The sequence below is a fragment of the Heterodontus francisci genome, chromosome 4 (assembly GCF_036365525.1).
Source record: "Heterodontus francisci isolate sHetFra1 chromosome 4, sHetFra1.hap1, whole genome shotgun sequence".
Lineage (NCBI taxonomy): Eukaryota > Metazoa > Chordata > Chondrichthyes > Heterodontiformes > Heterodontidae > Heterodontus > Heterodontus francisci.
The window spans coordinates 16,679,104-16,700,650 of NC_090374.1; the positions used below are offsets into that span (position 1 = coordinate 16,679,104).

Below are 21,547 nucleotides of genomic sequence, written 5' to 3' on the forward strand. Positions count from 1 at the left end.
AGAAGATTGGCTAGCTCATAGGAAACAGAAAGAATGGTCACTGACCTGAAACGTTAACTCTGCTTCTCTCTCCACAGATGCTGCCAGACCTGCTGAGTATTTCCAGCATTTCTTGTTTTTATTTCAAATTTCCAGCATCCGCAGTATTTTGCTTTTATCATATTAGAGAGTAGGCATAAATGGGTCATGTTTTGGTTGGCAAGATGCAACGAGTGGTGTGCCACAGGAATCTGTGCTGGAGCCTCAACTTTTTACAATTTATATTGTTATGATCCTGTAGTTTTTTTTTCCGGGAAGAATGCGGTGTGTCTTTAAGGCTGGGAAAAGGAGCCCTACTGCTTTAAGGCAGCAGGCTCCAGAAGCTGAGTCAAAGAATGCATTTTAGTTGCCCAGCAATTCAGAGACTGCGATTCAAAGGGTACATTCTCATTGCCTTGGATACAGCGACTCGGACTGAGCATCGAGAGATACATTTGTTACAATTTAATTTTGAACTGGCTTATAGTGAAAAATAGTTTGTTCTAATTGAGGAGAAACAGACAGATAGCAGTGTATTAGCACCTGAAAGGAGTGCTCTCAGACCATTTAAACTGAAGGAAGAGAATTTAGTCTTTATTTATTAATGCCTCTCAAAATTCTAAAACCTCAAGCCAAAACCGAAATCTCTGAGAATTTAAACTGAAGGAAGGGAAGTTAGACTGTGACAACTTTTCATCCCTCAAAAATTCCAAAGCCAAATTGATTCATTAAAAAGTGTTTGCAAGTTGTTAATTGTAGAAATTCATCACTGGAGAAGGAAAGCAACAATTTCAATTTCTGGATTAGACTACGGACTGTTCTACTGTTGAAGAACCTTTTCTCCCCCATCGGATGGCTGTGAGGACTTCAAGCAACCTTGGACTGCTTCACACCCGGCAGGAGCATAAATTTACAAGGACTCTTTTTTTCTATTTTAAATGTTGTTTATATCGTCGTAGTGTTTAAGAATTTAGTTTTACGAATCAAACTGTTAATTTGTTGATTTAAGATACCTGGTTTAGTTAGCCTCATTCGGGGTTAATAAATGGTACAATTTGGCTGGGTCTTTCTTTAATTTGGAAAGTTTAAAATAATATGCTAAGCGATCTGTGGAGGGATGGGATTAACAGTGCGTTGTTCCTGCCACAATCAGAATCGTATATTTTGATTGGGGGCTTTGACTGGAGCGGTCGGTCGTAACAATATAAATGACTTAGATGAAGGGACCAAAGGTATGGTTGTTCAATTTGCTGAGGACACAAAGATAGGTAGGAAAGTAACTTGTAAAGAGGACATAAGGGAGCTACAAAGGGATATAGATAGGTTAAGCAAGTGGGCAAAGACCTGGCAAATGGAGTATAGCATGTGAAAGTTTGAAATTGCCCACTTTGGCAGGAAAAATAAAAAAGAAGCATGTTATCTAAATGGTGAAAGACTGCAGAACTCTGAGATGCAGAGGGATCTGGGTGTCCAAGTGCATGAATCACAAAAGGTTAGTATGCAGGTGCAGCACATAATTAGGAAAGTTAATAGAATGTTATCGTTTATCGCAAGGGGGATTGAGTGCAAAAGCAGAAAGGTTATGCTTCAGCTATACAAGGCATTAGTGAGACCACATCTGGAGTACTGTGTACAGTACTGGTCTCCTTTTTTAAGGAAGGATGTAAATGCATTGGAGGCAGTACAGAGAAGGTTTACTGGACTAATAGCTGGAATGGGTGGACTGTCTTATGAGGAAAGATTGGACAGGCTAGGCTTGTATCCGCTGGAATTTAGAAGAGTAAGAGGCGACTTGATTGAAACATACAAGATCATGAGGGGTCTTGACAGCACGGATGTTCAAAGGATGTTTCCCCTTGTCGGAGAATCTAGAACTGGGGGTCACTATTTAAAAATAAGGTGTCACCTATTTAAGACAGAGATGAGGGGAAATTTTTTCTCTCAGAGGGTCGTGAATCTTTGGAATTCTCTTCCTCATAAGGCGGTGGAAGCAGAGTCTTTGAATATTTTTATGGCAGAGGTAGATAGATTCTTGATAAGCAAGGGAGTGGAAGGTTATCGGGGGTAGGTGGAAATGAGAAGTAATCGGTTCAGCCATGAATTTACTGAATGGCGGAGCAGGTTCAAAGGGCCGAATGGCCTATGCCTGCTCCTAATTCATATGTTCATATGTACAGGCATTCAAAAACCAGTTAACCAGAGAAAAAAAGCTTTTTGGTGTTCAACGGTTTCTTAGGAATAATAGAACAATTGTCACTGTCTAGTAGGATATTTCTGGGTCAGTGAGGTGTCCCAGAGTCGAATACTCGGATGCCACTTGAACTCTCTCCAGTTGAGATTGATGAATTCAAGGCATTTCCTTTGCAGCAGGCATCACACAAGGTCTTCCATCGGGGTGCAGCAACAGATCTACTTGGATTTTGGAGCAGCAGTGTAGCAATAGAAGCTTTCTTGACATTTCAAGATCACCCAAAACGCAACAGGAATCAATCTTGAGGCAGGGATTCTTCAGAGACTGGAGGCAACAGTAAACTGCAACACCCGAAACGCAAGGCTTGCTCTCTCCAGCCAGACACAGCAACAAGAGTTTTTAGCTCCCATACATTTGATTTGCCACTCCTTCAAAGTTCTTTTAACTTCCTGAAGAAATTAGATTTTCACTTGATACAGGAATTATTTTCAAGAGAAAGTTTCTGGGTTGTATTACTGGCAGGTCTCTAGCAGCAACTGAATGCAACCCAAAAAATGAAACTAAACTTTTTCAACAGTCAAGTCATAAGACAGTCATAAATCTTCCTGGTTGCTTGGAAATAGGTCTTGCAGTCTGCACACTTCGAACACCACACCAAGGACTGAATTTTACCAGCCTCTCGACGCCAGGGGTCGTGGTGGGGGGGGAGGGGGCGGGGCCCGTAAGATTCTGCCGGTAGAAGGCCACCACAATCCCCGACATCAAGAAGGGCCCACCGCATTTTTCCACCAGCAGCAAGGCCTCGGTGTGGCCACCCTGCCGCCTGGGCCTTGATTAAAACTAGCCACATTAACATGGTAATGAACTTGCCTGATGCTGTCAGCTGTCCCACGCCGATTTTACGGCCAAGTGGCCGCCACTCACATGCCTTCGGAACTCTGTTGGAGCTCCGAGGCGAGACACTGGTGTGGAGGAGGGAGGAATAAAATTATTGGGAGGGGGAAGTGGGGAAAACTATCCCTATTGGTTGCAGGGATGGTGGGAAGGGGTTGAGGGTCAAAGGTAATAAATTTCAGGAAGGGGAAAGTTCGGGATATAAATAAAAGTTTTTTCTGGGAGGAGAGGGCAATTTATATATAGATTATCCACTGTGGGGGGTGGGAGACGGGATTTAATGTTGTATTGAAATGTTATTTTTATTTCCTGAGACTGGGATCTTTAAAAATTAAAATGTCACAGAAGGGCTTGAAGCCCTTTAAAAATGGCACTGGTGCCTGCATGGTGGTGCCGGACGCTTTTGCCGGGGACACGGTGGCTGCCCCCTTCATTGGGTGTGGATGTTCCATCCCTTCCAATTAAATCAGCTGCTGCGTGTAACATCACGGGGGCTGTGCGGTGGCACTTCTGTGTCGGAAGGCCGCATTCACAGCACGGCGTGCTGATAAAATTCAGCCCCAAACGTTAGCATTCAGTGTTCACAGAAAATCCCTTTTCCCAGCTTTTGAAAAGACACAGAATTCCCAACTTTCAATAAAAAAAAACAATCTCTGTCGCAGACTGTGACGTTTAAGTGGCACAGGCTGCATTTGCGCATGTGCCACTGCAGCTCCACCTAGTGGTTTCACTGTCAGAAAATGCAGCCTTCAAAATAAGGGGTCTCCCATTTAAGACAGAAATGAGAGGAATTTCTTCTCTCAGAGGATCGATAGTGTTTGGAATTCTCTTCCCCAGCAAGCAGCGGAGGCAGAGTCATGGAATATATTCAAGGCTGAGTTAGACAGATTTTTGACTGACAAGGGAGCCAAAGGTTATGAGGGCAGGCAAGAAAGTGGAGTAACATCCCACAAACAGGTCAACCATGATCTTATTGAATGGCGGAGCAGGCTTGAGGGGCTGAATGGCCGACTCATGCCCCTATTTCTTACGCTGTTATGACTCAGTCATAATACTATCTGATAGATTAATAGCAGGCAGTGCCTCAGGTGTTGAGCCATTTCCTAACTTATTAATAGTCTGTCAAGTTTGGCCCCCCAGTCCACTTACCATCAGCTAGTAACAGTGATAACAGTTCACAACAAAACATTTATTCAGCAGTTACAGTGGGATAAATTCTTCACAGCATATTTTGTGCGTGATGGAGCAAAATTGATTATATTCAGCAGCAAGGCACCAAATTTAATAGCATGAGCAAATTTCTGAAATCTCTGTGCCAAGAACTGACTGAATAAAGGGAAGAATTAAGCTAGGAACATCAATATTTGGGATCAGGTAATGGATGGAACAGCCAGTTAAGCACTCAGTGTCAGCATCAAGTGTTTCTAGGTCAGCCACACCACAAACAACAATCAGATGTAGAGTAAAGCTTCCTCTACTGTGCCCAAATGTCATTTAATCCCAACTCTTCGTTGCATGTGAGAATTTTTCTCATTTGCTACACCAGCCATCCATATGGCTTCTAGATCAAGAGTGCCCATTTTGATACCAACTTGAAATGAATTATAGTTATATGCTGTACACCATTAACCATTGGGAACCAGCTAAAATTGGGTCAACTCATTACGGGCAGGGGCCCTTACATTATCCCAGAAGTCTGAGCTATATTCAGTGCTAAAAAGGCCTAATACTGTCCCTAAGCATCATTTCCCTGAGGATGTCTGTGCGGGATATTGAACAAATTCACACAGATGCGCTTTAAGGAAATGGTTAAGTCACTTTATTGGGGGCAGAGAAGTAGCAACATCTCTGTATCTGTGCTATATCGAAATTAGGATTATTCAATATTTACAGAGACCCAAATGTAGAAAAATGATCCAAAATCATAGCACAGATCAGCACAAAAAAGGGTAGAAAGAAAAGAATGCATCAAGTTATTTATGCGGCTTGACGCAATATTAATACCCATTGACAAGAATAAATATGAGTGACAAAGACAAAAAGGAGCTCTCAGTTTTGATCAATGGCCTTAGCTGGTATTGAGCTGAGTAAATAAATAACTTTTTCTCAATCCTACTGAAAAAAGTGAAACGAATATGCATAAATCGTATTTTCCCCCTTCCCTTCTGCTGAAACAGTTCAATTGCAGGCATAAAATACTGCTCTCAAAGAGATCAGTATGGACTTACACCAATTGACAAACATCTAAACAGCCTGAAACTTAGGTCCCAGACTGGTTGCTCAGTAAAGCAATGGATTACCACATACTTAGGCCTTTTATGACCAAGAGTGGAAGTTTTATGCCAAGTTAAAATGAATTGTGTGTAGTTATATGCTCTATACCTTTAACCATTGGGAACCAGGCTTTAATTGGCTCAAGCCAACAAGCTGATTAGCAAAGCCAATGCAAATCCTATTTTCACTTAGTGCCATTTCTTTAGTTTGAACAGCACATTCCCTAAACTAGTTTAGACAGGATCAGTCCATATGCTCTATACAGTAAATAGAAGGATCCAAAATCACAGACTAGACAAAACTTACAAAACTAATGCTCATTAAAAAAATTCTTATTCAGAAGGAATTTGACTGAAAACACTAAGTGTGAGGAAACTCTTCTGTAGATACAATTAATGCAGAATTAATTCTAGCAGAATAAGCAGTGCCTAAGACCAACTCAGAAGATCAACACAGTCATTTAAATACATTAGGAAATGCTGCTCCTCTTCAATTGTGACCGAGGCAAAAGAATATGGAAGAGTACAAGATAACCCCATTTACTAGATTCCTTCTGGGGTAACTTGGCCAATTTCAGACTAAAGATATCAAAGAAAATTACTCTTTGGCACTGCTCAGCACAAAAAGGGGAAAAAGGAAACAGGGCAGGAACAACAATGTGGCATAGAAAGTACACAATTCAATATATTAACAGCTTATCTAGTGCCAACTGGTAGCAAAAATAATAAAAAGCAGCCCAAATTTTGATTGAAGACTTAAACTAGTATTTTCTAACAGCTGCTTGATATCAATTACTTACCTTTATAGATGCAAAAACATACACAAAAATACTGGATCAAAAAGGATTCCTAATCACAGGAATACATGCATCAGCGTGTGTGGGCCTGTCCATACTGAAGATTCTTCCTGTTGCATCTGATTAAGACTAGAACACAATCACACAGTTCACCTTACTCACAGCTGCAGATACTTTTTCTTAAGTCTCATTACCTCGGAGTATATGTGCTGGAAAGACTACAGGTTGTGACAGAAACACTCTCACAGTCACTGCTGGATATGGAGCTGATGGGAGAATCTTGGATGCGATCTTGAGAACTGGAACCACATTAATGAAAACACAAGGAAAGTAAACTTAGCAACATTTCACAACTGCAGCAAGACCCAAACCAAAAAAACCACATGCATCTCTGTATAGAACAAATGAAACAAAAGAAAAATCTCAGTATGAAGTACATGCAATCTCAAGTTGAAAGCTGAGTTGGCAAACTGGGGACAGTTTTACTTTTCAGTTTTACTGATGAAAGGTCACAGACCTGAAATGTTAACTCTGCTTCTCTCTCCACAGATGCTGCCTGAGCTGCTAAATATTTCCCGCACTTTCTGTTTCTATTTTAGGACATTTTACTTGTCTGCTGCAGTGGGAGGAAATAGTACAAAAAAATTCTTCTGATGTACAAAGAGGAGGAGAAAACTATTAACTTGGGTAATGGAGTGACTGGGTGCGTAATTAGAAGTGATGTAAACAGAACAAGAGGTTCTTTTTCCTGCTGCCTTCTTAAACAACAGGTTACTTCAATGAGTTCCAGTTTTCTCCGGGAGTCCGTAACAATACATGCTCGGCTGTCTGTATGTGAAACCTACTGAGGAAACATTTGGGTGAAAATCATGTCTTTCAGCCAATCCCAAGGTTTGAGTTGATAAAGCTAATAAGGCTAAAAATACAAAAATTGTGGGCAGGAAAAGACATGCTGGTTTCATCAAGCCTGCCCCACACCGTGATGGCCAGAGTTTCATGACTAAACATTTCCTTGCTCTCTCCTTCCCACTACCCACCCCTAACCCCACCCATCAACACCCTAATCAAACATGTAATCTCCTGGGAGAGGCAAAAATACAAAATAATCCCAGGACCAATAATGCAAAAAATACACAGAAAAATTCTTCTCTAACCCCCTTCAGGTAATCAAAACCAAGACACTTACCTGCTACACTGGAAAACTAGTGCATATTTAGTACATAGAAAGCAATACAATTCTCCACCAATTCCCATCACCTCCTCTCTGAAGCCACACTGATCACTCAATCACTATGAGCATATGATGTGAAGTTGGCATGTTAATTATTATAGTGTTAGTGGACAGATCATCATAAGCTAGGGAACAAACCTGGGACACGCCTCGTCTCTAAGATTTAAAACTGCACCATGCAGTGAAATGATTTATCTGGAAGAATCCTGAGAATGAATCCTTGTTTGCGTAAAAAGGAAGACATATCAGAAGCACTAGCAGGGAAGGCTGCATCATCAGAACAGATGTGTATGAGACAGAAAAACTGGGAAAATGGAATGAAGTCCTTACAGGAAGCACAGTGTAAGAAACTGTAATGGAGGTCGTTGTGGGAGTCAGTGGGATTATAGCAAATATTTGTAGATAGCCTATCGCCAGAAATGGAGACAGGGAAGTCAGGGAGGGGAAGGGCAAAGAAGGAGTTGGACCGTGTGAAGGTGAAGCCAGGTTGAAACTAGAAGCGAAGTTGATGAAATTTTCCAGTTCAGGAGAGGAGGAAACAGCACTGATACAGTCATAAATGTGCCAGCAAAAAGGGGCATGGAAGGGGGCCTGAATAGGACTGGAGTAGGAAATATTGAACATATCCCTGAAAAAGGGAGGCACAGCTAGGATCTGTGTGGGTACCTATATCAACACTTTTTAGTTGGAGGAAGTGAGTGGAGTTGAAAGGGAAGTTGTTCAATGTGAGAACAATTTTAGCCAGGCAGTGGAGGGTGGTGGTGGATGGAGACTGGTTGGGCCTCTTCAAGGAAGTTAAGATCCATCAGACTGTCCTGGTGGAGGCTGAGGTGCAAGAGATTGGATGTCCATGGTGAAGAGATGGTTAGGGCCAGGAAATTGGAAACTGTTCTGATGCTCTCCGTCACTTTAAGAGTCACAGAAATAAGTGGGAAGAGCTGGATAAGGGAAAAATAAGAGAGAGATAGGAAGAAATCAGTTCAGTGGGGCAGGAACAGGCTGAAACAAGAGCTCCACCAGGGCGGTCCTGTTTCTGGATTTTGGGAAGGAGGTTGAAGCGTACTGTTCAGAGTTGGAGGACTATGAGGTTGGAGGCCGTGGAGGGAAAATTTCCAGAGGAGTCGTCAAGGTCAGTGACAGACCTAAAGATAATGGCTTGATGTTCGGTGGAGGGGCCACGGTCCAGGGTGAGATAGGAGGAAGTATCAGAGAGTTGGTGTTCGGCCTCTGCAAGGTAGAGGTCAGTACGCCAGACAATATTAGGGTTGGGCCCAAGAACGGAGTACAGCAAGTTCAGAGGGATACAGGTTAGAGTGAAAGAAGGGAGCAGAGAAATTGAGACGGCCGGTGTCACACCAGCAGTTCTCAAAGAAAAGATTAAGAGAAGGAAAGAGGCCAGGTGCAGGCAGAATACTGGAGACGGGTAAAAGGGTCCACTGTGCATGGACGGGGTAGGGCTCCTGGCCAAAGTAGTGCGTATGTTAGCTGAACACAATTATTTTCTTGGCTATGAATTCCCAATTTTGTGTTTTGCAAAGATCCCAACAAACATTATAACTTAAATATTGACTTGGAATTCAACTGGGCACATTTTACAATCATGCAATTACTGCAATACTTTTTACACAAGGTAAACATTTATTTTTACAGACTATATAATCTGCAATAAAAATGTAATAGTTCTTTGTAGCACCGGACTGGGTACACACAGGCTGGCATTTTTTTTCTTGTCATTCCAATCAAATTATTTACCAGTAGCTACTGCCTAGGGTTATCCTGTCTGAAAGGAGAAGGAGGAAACTAGGTAAACTGCTCCTATGTGGTTTCATTACAGCATAAAATAAATGGTTATTGCTAAGAACCACATCACTGTTTCCTTCCAATGGATTACTAACTTACAATTTGAGTCATAAAGGTTGCCATATTACCTCCTTGTGGAATAATTTGAATATCTACCAAATCTAAAGTTGCAGTCACCATATAATCTAACCACCATATAAACCACCAATTAAACCATAAATCTAGTACTCATGACAGTAATTATGGGCTGCAGAAGACATTTCAGAGATCAACTATAACCTTGAAATTCTGAAAGACAATTTAAAATGGCAAACAAACTGTACTGCCCAGCAAGACTTTTTCCAAATCTGATAGTGACACTAAATCTTATGGAGGGTGAAGTCTGAGGAAATGCAATGGATGAAATCCCGTGATAAACATTTGTTACAAGAAAGTTAAGGCACGTCAAGGGACCAAAAACTAAGATATCCTTCAATATTAATTTAAATGCCATTGCATTTTCTATAGTTTTCAAGTCTTAATTTTCATGTCCATGAGTGGGAAAGACTTCTCCAATGCTGCTCTTAAATTGATCGTAACTGGCCCAAAGGCAAGATTCCTCCTTGTCTCTTGTAAGGAAACTCCAATCTACCTAAGGTGATATGAGAGAGATCAGGAATTATCTACAGGTAGAGAACGAGATCAGTGGAAGACTGGGTCAGTCCTTTTTTTTCACCACTCTATGGTGCAGTCCAACACGCTATACCATCCCACTGCTGCCCAGATTTTCTTAAAGTTTTGCACATTTGACACAATGCTACTCTAAATTGTTTTGGTACCTGTTGCCTGGTTAAGGGTTCAAAACTGCTTTTGTCATTTGCCTGTTCTCCAAGCAGTGGAAGGAGGTTAAGTAGGGATTTCCAAAGTCCATCTGGCTCCAAGATAACGGAAGTTTGGAACCAAATCAATCTTTAATGAGTCGGCAGAGTCTTGGGCCACGCAGCACTACACTGCTCCAGGGCACTGTTATAGTTTATCAGCCAGCCTGACACTAATAGGACCCGGGAGTATTTCCACTATAAACTAAGTAACCATGCAAGCCAGTGCTGCAACAATGTGGGTAGTCCTAGCTGGGCTAGCACTAACCTATAACAGTGCTCTGTATGGTAGTGCCATTTCATTTTTTAAAACTGTGTGGAAGTCCCCAAGCTTTGGCTGTTGCCGACCTGTACCTACACGTTGGAATTAGATTGGAGGGGTGTGTCCCTTCTTAGAGGAGGTGAGTACTTCACATCATGCAGACAAATGCTGCTGATATATTTCTCATTAGCTTGATTTAGAGGCATTTAAGTATACTGGTGGGCTTGCGAGTCAGACACAGCTGCCATAAAAAAAATGGTGCAGTTAAATCAAAATGCACACTAATTCCTATTTAGCATCAACTGCATTACAATCCACAGTATTAAATTCCAGCTGCTTAATGACGTCCTGTACCCCCATGTAACTATTACAAACCTGTTGTGCTCACTGGGTTCTTAGAGCAAGCTAGGACCATTCCAATTACACAACAGAGGAGCCCAATGGTTTGAGAATTGAAGTGCTGAATTTTCAACCTGAAAATGTTCACAGATGGGTCAGTAGTACCATAGCAACATCAGGTGTCGACCGTTGCTCAGTTGGCAGCGCAGTCATCTTTGAACAGAAGGTCGTGGGTTCAAGTCGCACTCCAGAGACTTGAGCACATCATCTAGGCTAAACACCAGTGCAGTGCTGAGGGACTGCTGCATTGTCAGAGGTGGCATCTTTCTGGGGAGACATGAAACTCATTTGCTCTCTCAGGTGGAGAGGTTCCCATGGCACGATTTCAGAGAAGAACAGGTGAGTTCTCTGTGTCCTGGCCAATATTTACCCCTCAACTAGCAGAGAAAGATTACCTGGTCATGATCACATTGCTGTTACTGTGACGTTGTTGTGCACAAAGTAGCTGCTGCATTTCCTTTATTACTAGTGACTACATTTCAAGTACTTAACTGAACATGAAGCTCTTTTGGACAGCTTGAGATCATGAAACGAACTCCATAAAAGAAAATCTATATTTATTTATCAGTAACAAATTGGATGAAATTAAATTTTAACCTTTTCTGAATGATTTGGCAGCAGACCATGTACCACAACCAAAGTCCGAATCAGGTTGCCAATGGCCAACCTATTAGTAAATAGCTCAGCAATTGGACTGCCTCGGAAAATTAAAAAAAATATTTTTATGAACGATGTGAGAGAGGCTGCATTTTTTGTTTAAAGAGGTGTTCAGCAATTCTGTTTTATTTACAACTGGGTGGTCACTTCAGGAGGCTGTAAGAGTTAAACATAGAGGACTGGAGATGTGTGCAGTGACAGGCTAGTTACTCTGAAGGGCATTAGTCAATCAGTTGAGTTTGTAGGGCAATCTGGCAGCTTTCTGATGCCAGCCCACACAGGACCATATTTCCTAATCCAGTACAGAAACGACTGCACCAGCACAACCTAATAATCAGTGCAAAGGCAGCCACTTAATGTATGCTGCTCTAAATGTCAGTGAGCAGAGATACCAGAACTATCTGATTGCAACTATCTAATTAGAACTATATTAAGTGCCCTCTGTAGACAATTCATTAACTAATTTACAACCTCCTTATTGATCCTAGAGCTTCACTTTAGCAGCAAGTCCTCTCATGGGGGATTTTATCATGTTCCAAAAGTAAAAATGATATCACCAAGCATATTACCACTCAGCAACATGGTCACTACAATAAATAGGTAAGTCACAACCTCCCTTTCATCAACCATTAGATTCATTCCCTATTCTCTCAGATAACGTGCCTGAATAGCCTTCTTAAACAATATATTCCAAAGATAGATGTTGAACTTTGTTTATTATAAAAGAACTGGCGGAAGAGCAAAATATATATCCATAATAAAATATTATCTGCAGTTTGTACTTGGCTCAGTGTCAACACAGATACCATCAGATCTCTATTACAGTCTCAGCTACTATGTTCAGATATCATTGTATACGAAACCTGAAAGCAGGAAGCACCCATCAGCCACAAGTATCTGGAGAAGATGTGACAGCTACTAGTAGAATAAAAATAAAATACTTTGAATTTATTGTGGGAAATACCACATTGAAGGGAGAAAGCTCCACTGCAATGTGGAGCCTGTGCTGGATTAATCTATTACAAGTCTAATTCGCCTATGGACCATTCCAATTTGTTTTTAGCATTTCTTTGGATGCTTTACACTTGTGTTAATTTTAGATGAGAGCAACTATTCCAATGTAAGTATAGACAGCCTTATCTGATGACAGAACATAATTAACAACAATAATTAACAACTTCCAGCACACACCAAAAGCATCATCCAGCTCTTTCTAAAAATAGGACACTATTATAGGAAGCATTGCAAAATGGGTAAATACAGGGAGGTAAAAAACTTCCCAGACTTTAGAAGGTGTGAGTTCACTAGCAATTCTCTTGTTGGGGCCATTAAATGCTTTAGTTAGCATCTCAAATACAGACCACAAGAGTTTTTCCATGAACGAAAGAGAATTGAAGGAAAAATAAGAGTGTAAGCTTGTTTAGAGATACAGCACTAAAACAGGCCCTTCGGCCCACCGGGTCTGTGCTGACCATCAACCACCCATTTCATACTAATCTTACACTAATTCCATATTCCTACCACATCCCCACCTGTCCCTATGCTTCCCTACCACGTACCTATACTGGGGGCAATTGCTAATGGCCAATTTACCTATCAACCTGCAAGTCTTTGGCATGTGGGAGGAAACCGGAGCACCCGGAGGAAACCCACGCAGACACAGGGAGAACTTGCAAACTCCACACAGGCAGTACCCAGAATTGAACCTGGGTCGCTGGAGCTGTGAGGCTGCGGTGCTAACCACTGCGCCACTGCTCTAATATAGTGCCTTTTTCCATCTCAAAGCATTCATATATAAACAAATTACCTTGAAATAGACTTGGTACTCAAATCATAGAACCTTGCAGCACAGGAGGAGGCCATTCAGCCCATCATATTTGTGCTGACTGTTTGAAAGAGCTATCCAATTAGTCCTACACAGCTGATCTTTTCCTATAGCTCTGCAAAATTTTCATCACATTTTCAGGCAGTGCATTCTAAATCATAACTCTCCATGAAAAAATAATCATCTTTCCCGTGACTTTTTTGCCAATTACCTTAAATCTCTGTCCTCTGGTTACCAACCCATCTACCAATGGAAACAGTTTCTCCTTATTTACTTTGTACACAAAATATTTTGCCAATGAGATGAATGACCAGTTAATCTGTCTTTGGAGATGATGATTGAGGCAGGAATGTTGGCCAGGGCACTAGGAATCCTTCCATTCTTGGCTGAATAAAGTACATGACTACAAATAATGCAGCAATACCTCTCTCACCCCTTTTTAAAAGTGTTCATTCCAGATTGCATGGTCAAGTCTTAGAGTAAAGTTGCATTTAATAAAATTCAATGCCTTGTGTGATTCCTCTGCCCCCAAAAATGGCCTGCAGGATAAACATTCTATAACTGGGTGAAGGATCAATTAAAGCAAATACAATTATCATGAATTTCTGGCTGAATTCTACGGATACCTGCACAATGAGAATCAGTTTTTAGTACAGTAGGATTGTACTCCACCAATTCTCAGTACACCCAACCTTCGGCTTTATCGAAGGCCTCCGAACTTATACATTCGAGTTGGGAGTTCCAAGATTCGTGGCAAATGCTGCAAGAACAAAATGACTGGGAAAATATTCTTCTCTAGAACAATCTTGCTTCTTGAATTTAAATGTATATCTGGTACTATCAATTTTATTTTGAGCAAGGCAGGGGAATGGAACTGAGAGAATTGCTCTTTCAGAGAGCCAGTGTGGACATGATGGGTCGAATGACCTCCTTCTGCACTGTAAAGATTCTGTGCAAATGGATCACAGCCCATACGACAACTTGGAGTCCCACTGCATAAGGAAAATTAATTTCCTTTTCAAAAAGTTAACAAAAAATTCTGACGCTTAAAATTTTAAGCTTTGAGGCAATGCGGTAGCAGTGTGCTGCAGCATCAACGTACTGTGCCATGGATTGGTGATGTGACTTTCTATCGCAATTGCCTCATACAAAGTTCTTCATACCAGCTGTGAGGTGGCAAAGCATGAATGTCAGACCGTATCCCTTTTGGATGGGATCGGGGTTAAAAAGAAAAGGATCAGTTATTTCAGGCGTACCCTTGTCCCAGGATAGGATGCAGCATTGATAGAGCTTGGTGGACGTACCAAGGGTGGATGTCTCGCAAAAAGGACCAATAGATGGAAAACATACTTCAAACATAATTAGTGCATTTGTGTGAACTTTAGCAAAACAGATCAGAACTTCAGATCTACTTTGTATTTTACCTTTACACTTGTTATGCATCACATTTTTGAATTAAAGTACGGTATTTAATATTTATACAACAGGAGGTGGCCATTCAGCCCCACCCATGCCGTACCCCCTTTAGTTAAATTCCAGTGTTATTTTCTGCAGTTTTTTTTAAAGAAATGTATTCCCTTGACCGATTGCAAATGCTGCATCCACAAGTTTTTCATGGTGCATTGCACATTCTAACAACTCCTAATCCTTCATAATTTGATAATCATAATTTGATAAGGTGTCACACAACAGACTTGTGAGCAAATTCATAGCTCATGGAATAAAAGGGACAAAGTAGCAACATGGAGTGTGACAGGAAACAGACAGCAGTGGTTAATGGATCTTTTTCGGATTGGAGGAAGTTGCGTAGTGGAATCCTCCAAGAGTTGGTGTTAGGACCCTTGCTCTTCCTGATATATATTAATGACCTAGACCTTGGTGTAGAGGGCACAATTTCAAAGTTTGCAGATGATACAAAACTTGGAAGCATTGTGAACTTTGAGGAGGATAGTGTACAACTTCAAAAGGACAGACAAGTTGGTGGAATGAGCAGACAAGTGGCAGATGAAATTTAATGCAGAGTGGTGTGAAATGATTCATCTTGGTAGGAAGAACACAGACAATATAAAATAAAGGGTACAATTCAAAAGGGGTGCAGGAGCAGAGGGACCTGGGGTACAAAAATTATTGAAGGTGGCAGGATAGGTTGAGAGCGTGGTTAATACAGCACACAGCATCCGAGGCTTCATTAATAGGGCATAGAGCACAAAAGCAAGGAAGTTATGTTAAACTTGTATAGACATTGGTTTGGCTGCAACTGGAGGATTGTGTTCAGTTCTGGGCAACACTCTATAGGAAAGATGTGGAGACACTAGAGAGAGAGCAGAAAAGGTTCATGAGAATGGTTCCAGGGTTGAGGGACTTCAGTTACGTGGATAGATTGGAGAAGTTCAGACTGTTTTCTTTGAAGAAGGTTTAGAGGAGATTTGATAGAGGTGTTCAAAATCATGAGGGGTCTGGTCAGGCTAGATAGGGAAAAACTGATCCCATTAATAGGGATTAAGAACGTGTGGAGAGAGAAACAAACCTTTCATCATTGACCTGAAACGTTTCCACTGTTTCTCTCCCAACAGATGCTGCCAGACCAGCTGATATTTCCAGCATTTTCTGTTTTTATGACCCCTTGTGGTTGACTCCCCCACAAATGGAAAGATCAAAAAGCCCACTCATGCAGGTACAGTTAAATGGAGCCAGCAGTACATTGCTTTCCGGAGACCCTACAGTACTAGGAAGTGTAAAACTTTCCTCAGTCTTTCCCATCAATCAAGTTCAGATTAGAGACTTGCCCTACATAACATTTACATTTCACTGCCATGTAGAACATGGTATTAGATCACACTGTTGTACCATCAAGCTGCCACCTACATGCACACAGCGACAGACACTAAACAGAATTAAACCAGGATCAATAAATTAACAATGAAATGTGCAGTTGGCTTGGATGGGCAAATGGCCACTTAATAAAGGAGAACCAGATTAAAATGTGGCATCTTGGAGATTAAAATTAGATGTCGTCACTTGCTGTCCATTTACTCACGGGCAATGCAAAAGCAAAGTCGTATTATTCTTTGAAGTGATTTACTTGAAAGTATGGGTGTGAAAACTTGATTAGCCATCTTAAAATTATACCGAAAAAGTGAATTGCCCAATTACATTTTTGAACCCAAAAGGCAAGGTTACTGTACAGTACTTAGATATGCACAAGTTAATTAACACAAGATTACTGTTATATAAATTCACATACTTAGATTGCCATCCTTCTGAAATGCTGATCTCACTCACTCTCTAACTTTAATACTTAATTTTTTTGCTACTTTATATTTAATAGGTCTTGTCATTAGAGTTTGTTTTTAAAGAGGTCTGTTGTATGCCTTTAAGACCAGTGACTGAATGTTGACATTTGGTGTTTGGAGTGCAAGGCAATTGTATCCAAGCAACCTGAAAGATTGATGGCAGTATTGTGATTTGGATTGTTGGGGGCTTTCAGTTTCATTTTGGCAGTGTACAAGAGTCTAGGGGAGCTGTGAGCAGCAAAAAAGGGTTGCTGCTGGAGACTGGCCAGGTATACAGTCCAGAAAACTCTCTCTCTTGAAAAATAATTCCTGTATCAAAGAGAAAGAGACCCAGAGAAAAGAGGAATTGTTATACTCTGTGGAGAAACACTGCTTTGAAGAAAGAAAGCCTAAGTTTCAGGTGTGGCAGGTTGCTGTTGCCTCCAGTCAAAGATCCCTGCCTCAAGAGCGAGTACTGTAGTTGCTGTGCTTTGTGGAGAAGGCTCCTTTGCTGAGAGTAAGTCCTGTTGACGAGTGTTTTGGAAGTTCCTGAAATCTCAAGATAGTTTATAGTGTTAGACTGCTACTTTAAAATTTAAACAGACCTGTTTCTACAACCTGTTGCTGAAAGATCTGTGTGACGCCTGCTGCAGACGAACTACCTTGAACGCTGACCCACTGTAGACTGTTCATTAATTTCACCTGGAGAGCCTTCAAGTGGCATCTGACTATTGGACTTGGGGACACCTCACCGATCCAGAAAAATACTACCAGAAGTTACAACTCAGTAATTTAATTTAATTTTTTTATTCATTCATGGAATGTGGGTGTCGCTGGCCAGGCCAGCATTTATTGCCCTCGAGAAGGTGGTGGTGAGCTGCCTTCTTGAACCACTGCACTCCATGGGGGTAGGTATACCCACAGTGCTGTTAGGAAGGGAGTTCCAGGATTTTGACCCAGCGACAGTGAAGGAACGGCAATATAGTTCCAAGTCAGGATGATGTGTGACTTGGAGGGGAACATGCAGGTGGTGGTGTTCCCATGCATTTGCTGCCCTTGTCCTTCTATGTGGTAGAGGTTGCGGGTTTGAAAGCTGCTGTCTAAGGAGCCTTGGTGCGTTGCTGCAGTGCATCTTGTAGATGGTACACACTGCTGCCACTGAGCGTCAGTGGTGGAGGGAGTGAATGTTTGTAGATGGGGTGCCAATCAAACGGGCTGCTTTGTCCTGGATGGTGTCGAGCTTCTTGAGTGTTGTTGGAGCTGCACCCATCCAGGCAAGTGGAGAGTTTTCCATCACACTCCTGACTTGTGCCTTGTAGATGGTGGACAGGCTTTGGGGAGTCAGGAGGTGAGTTACTCGCCTCAGGATTTCTAGCCTCTGACTTGCTCTTGTAGCCACGGTATTTATATGGCTACTCCAGTTCAGTTTCTGGTCAATGGTAGCCCAGAGGATGCTGATAGTGGGGGATTCAGCAATGGTAATGCCATTGAAAGTCAAGGGGAGATGGTTAGATTCCCTCTTGTTGGAGATGATCATTGCCTGGCACTTGTGTGGCGCAAATGCTACTTGCCACTTATCAGCCCAAGCCTGGATATTGTCCAAGTCTTGCTGCATTTCTACATGGACTGCTTCAGTATCTGAGGAGTCACGAATGGTGCTGAACATTGTGCAATCATCAGCGAACATCCCCACTTCTGACCTTATGATTGAAGGAAGGTCATTGATGAAGCAGCTGAAGATGGTTGGGCCTAGGACACTACACTGAGGAACTCCTGCAGTGATGTCCTGGAGCTCAGATGATTGACCTCCAACAACCACAACCATCTTCCTTTGCGCGAGGTATGACTCCAACCAGTCAACTAATTTTTTTTAATTGAAGTAACAGAGAAGATCAATGAAGGCAATGTGGTGGATCTTGTTTATATGGATTTGAAGAAAGTATTTTGACAAAGTACCACGTAGAAAGATGGTTAACAAAATTGAAGCACATGGAATAGGAAGGTCAATGTCAGATTGGATAAAAAAATTGGTTAAAGGACAGAAAACTGAGTCATAGTAAGTGTCTGTTTTTCAGACTGGAGACGGTAGACAGTGGTATTCTCCGGGTTTCTTTGCTAGAACTACTGCTTTTTTGATGTATATAAATGGCTCGAATATGGGAATGCGGAGTAAAATTTCAAAATTTGGCAATGACACCAAACATGGAGGTGTGGCAGAGACATGATACAAATTGATTGCAACAGGACATGACAGATAGGCTAGTAGAATGGACAGACAAGTGACAGATGGAATTTAATAGAGGTGAGGTGATGCAGGAGAGATCGGGAGAGGCAGCATAGACTTAATGGCACAGTTCTAAAGCATCTGCAGGGACAGAGGGACTTGGGGGTTCAAGTGCATAGATCTTTGAAGGTGGCAGGACATAATGAGCGAGCAGTTAGCAAAGCATATAGGATCTTGGTCTTAATAAATAGAGGTATTGAGTACAAAAGCAGGGAAGCTGAACCATTATAAAGTTCTGGTTAGACCACAACTAGAGTACTGCATCCAGTTCTGGTCACCGAACTTTCAGAATGATGTGAGGTACCTTGATCGGGTGCAAGGAAGATTTACCAGAATGGTTCCAGGATGAGGGAATTTAGCTACAAGGTTGGGTTGGAGAAGCTGGGATTGTTCTCCTTGAAGCAAAGGAGGCTGAGGGGAGATCTGATAGAGCTGTACAAGATTGGCAGGTTTAGATAAGGTAGACAAGGAAACGCTATCCCCATTAGCTGATGGTACAGGACTAGGGGACACAGATTTAAGGTTTTGGGCAAGAGATGCCGGGCAGTTGTGAGGAAAAACTTTTTTTAAAAAATATAAACACAGTGAGTGGTAATAACCTGGAACTCGCTGCCTATGAGAGTGGAGGAAGCAGAGGCTATCAATGATTTCCAAATGAAATCTGACAGGCACTTGAGGGAAATAATCCTGCAGGGCTATGGGGGGTACAGCAGGGGAAATCAGACTGACTGGGTTGCTGTACAGAGAGCCGGCATGGACTCAGTGAGCTGAATGGCCTCCTTCTGTGGTGTAATGACTATGACTCTGAGACTACCTCACCCCACTCAAGTCCCCAAACACCAAACATGAATCTAGGAATTGGAGTTGCCTATGACAGTGCATATGCTGCAGATTGCTTCTGCACTCATGTTACATCTGCATACCCTCAGAGTAAAATGGTGACTTTAGTGGCAGAACAATTCTGTGATTCTGTATTTCCTTTAGGAGTCCAAAGCTAAGACACTCATTCTTGTTACTAAAAAAAAAGGCAGATTGCATTGAACAACATCCTTGATATCTTGACATCTGAGAGTTGTGGACAAACTACATGACTTGACTGTGGACACATAGAAACTAATGTGAGGTTCTACGCAGAACAGTTGACAGGCTAGACTGCCTCTCAACTCATGCTGCCTGCTTTAATGGGTAATTCCATGCCAGAATAAAACCCTCGAGGTTTACGCTACCATCTACGTGCTGGAATGAAATCAGCGTTCTTGCATAAAATATGCAAGTATAAACAGCGTGTGGGAAAACCAATTATAATTTCACCTTGGGTATTAGCTGCGGCTCAGCGGGGAGCACTTTTCCTACAAGTCAGAACAATGTGCGTTCAAATCCCACTCTAGAGACTTGAGTGCATAATTGGAAATGCCGTCTTTTCAATGAGATGTAAAATCAAGGCCCTACCCTCTCAGAGGACGTAAAAGATTCCATTGCAATACTCGAAGAGGAGCTTTCCTCAGTCTCCTGGCCAATGTATCCCTCAACCAAGATCATTAAAAAATAGCTGTACATGGGACCTTGCTGTGCAAACATCTGTTGCCGCGTTTCCTACGTCACAACAACAGTAACTACAATTCAAAAGTACTTTATTGGCTGTAAAGTGCTTTGGGGTGCCGTGAGGCCTTGAAAAACGCTGTATAAATGCAGGTTTTCTTTTTCTTTCACTAGAATCTTGGCTTATGATATAGAGGGAGCTGGGAAAGGAGGGTGAAGGGAGAAAGAGAGGTTTAATGAACTCATCTTTGAGAAGAGCGAGAAGACTGATCGATAGATAGGGTAGGATAGTGGAGTTGATGCAAAAGTTCAGTCATGATCTTATTGAATGACAGAGGAGGTATGAGGGGCCATAATAGCATACTCTTGCTTTGGCTTCTTATGTTCTTATGCTGCTGAATGCTGTGCAGGACAGTATCATTCAACTGACAGTTAAACACTTTCAAAGGCACAAGGTATCTCAAGACTATTTTAGCTGCAGGGAATAGGGAAAGCCATGTTTGCAAGAGAAAATAATTCACTTGAATCAGGGATTTAGTCCAACATTTAAATCCCACGGAATTTCAATGGATCTAAAAATGAAGCAGGTGTAAAGCACACCTCCAATCTGAACACACACCTCTCTTGCTGCGTATGTTTGATTATCTTTGGAATCGTCTTCCTCAGAGGACTGTGGATACTCAGCTGTTGTGTATATTTAAGAATGATATTGATGATTTCCTTAGTGTCCAAAAATCTGAGTTATACGGGGACAGGCAGGCAAGTGGTAGATCAACCATGATCTTATTGAATAGCAGAGCAAGCTTGAGAGTGCTACAGCATACTCCTGCTCCTACTTATGAGAATAGTGAAGCGATTGAGTGGAAGATGAGAAATATTATGATGTGTGGAAGGAAGATGTAGCTAAGTTAGATCGACTTACCAAGGGAAGATAAAGTACCAGGTTTTAATGGGATGCATTTTTGGATCCTGTGAAAGATGAGGGAGCAAACTGCACAGGTCCAAGAAATTACATTTCAGGGCTCTACCAGACATATGTCGGACAACTGGAGAGTGACAAATGTAGCTCCCATTTATAAAAGAGCAGCTCTGGGTAATTTCAGTCAGTCAGTTTAAAATTTGCAGTAGGGAATTTAAATAAAAACTTTTGGAAAAAAAATCCTTTAAGGTTGAAACTATCCCAAACGTAGCAAGAGAAAATAGTTGGAAGTACTAGTACGTAGTCAGGATTGGCTTTTGGACAAGGCA

The 21,547-nt window shown here is 41.7% G+C and overlaps 1 protein-coding gene across 1 annotated transcript in view; it reads right to left on the minus strand.

Moving 5' to 3' along the window:
* zfyve28 (zinc finger, FYVE domain containing 28) overlaps positions 1-21,547 on the minus strand; it is a 294,791-nt gene that overhangs the window by 40,362 nt on the left and 232,882 nt on the right. The window contains exon 9 of the mRNA XM_068029222.1: positions 6,368-6,472. Coding sequence (XP_067885323.1) covers positions 6,368-6,472 — 105 coding nt within the window. The remainder of the gene's footprint in view (positions 1-6,367; positions 6,473-21,547) is intronic.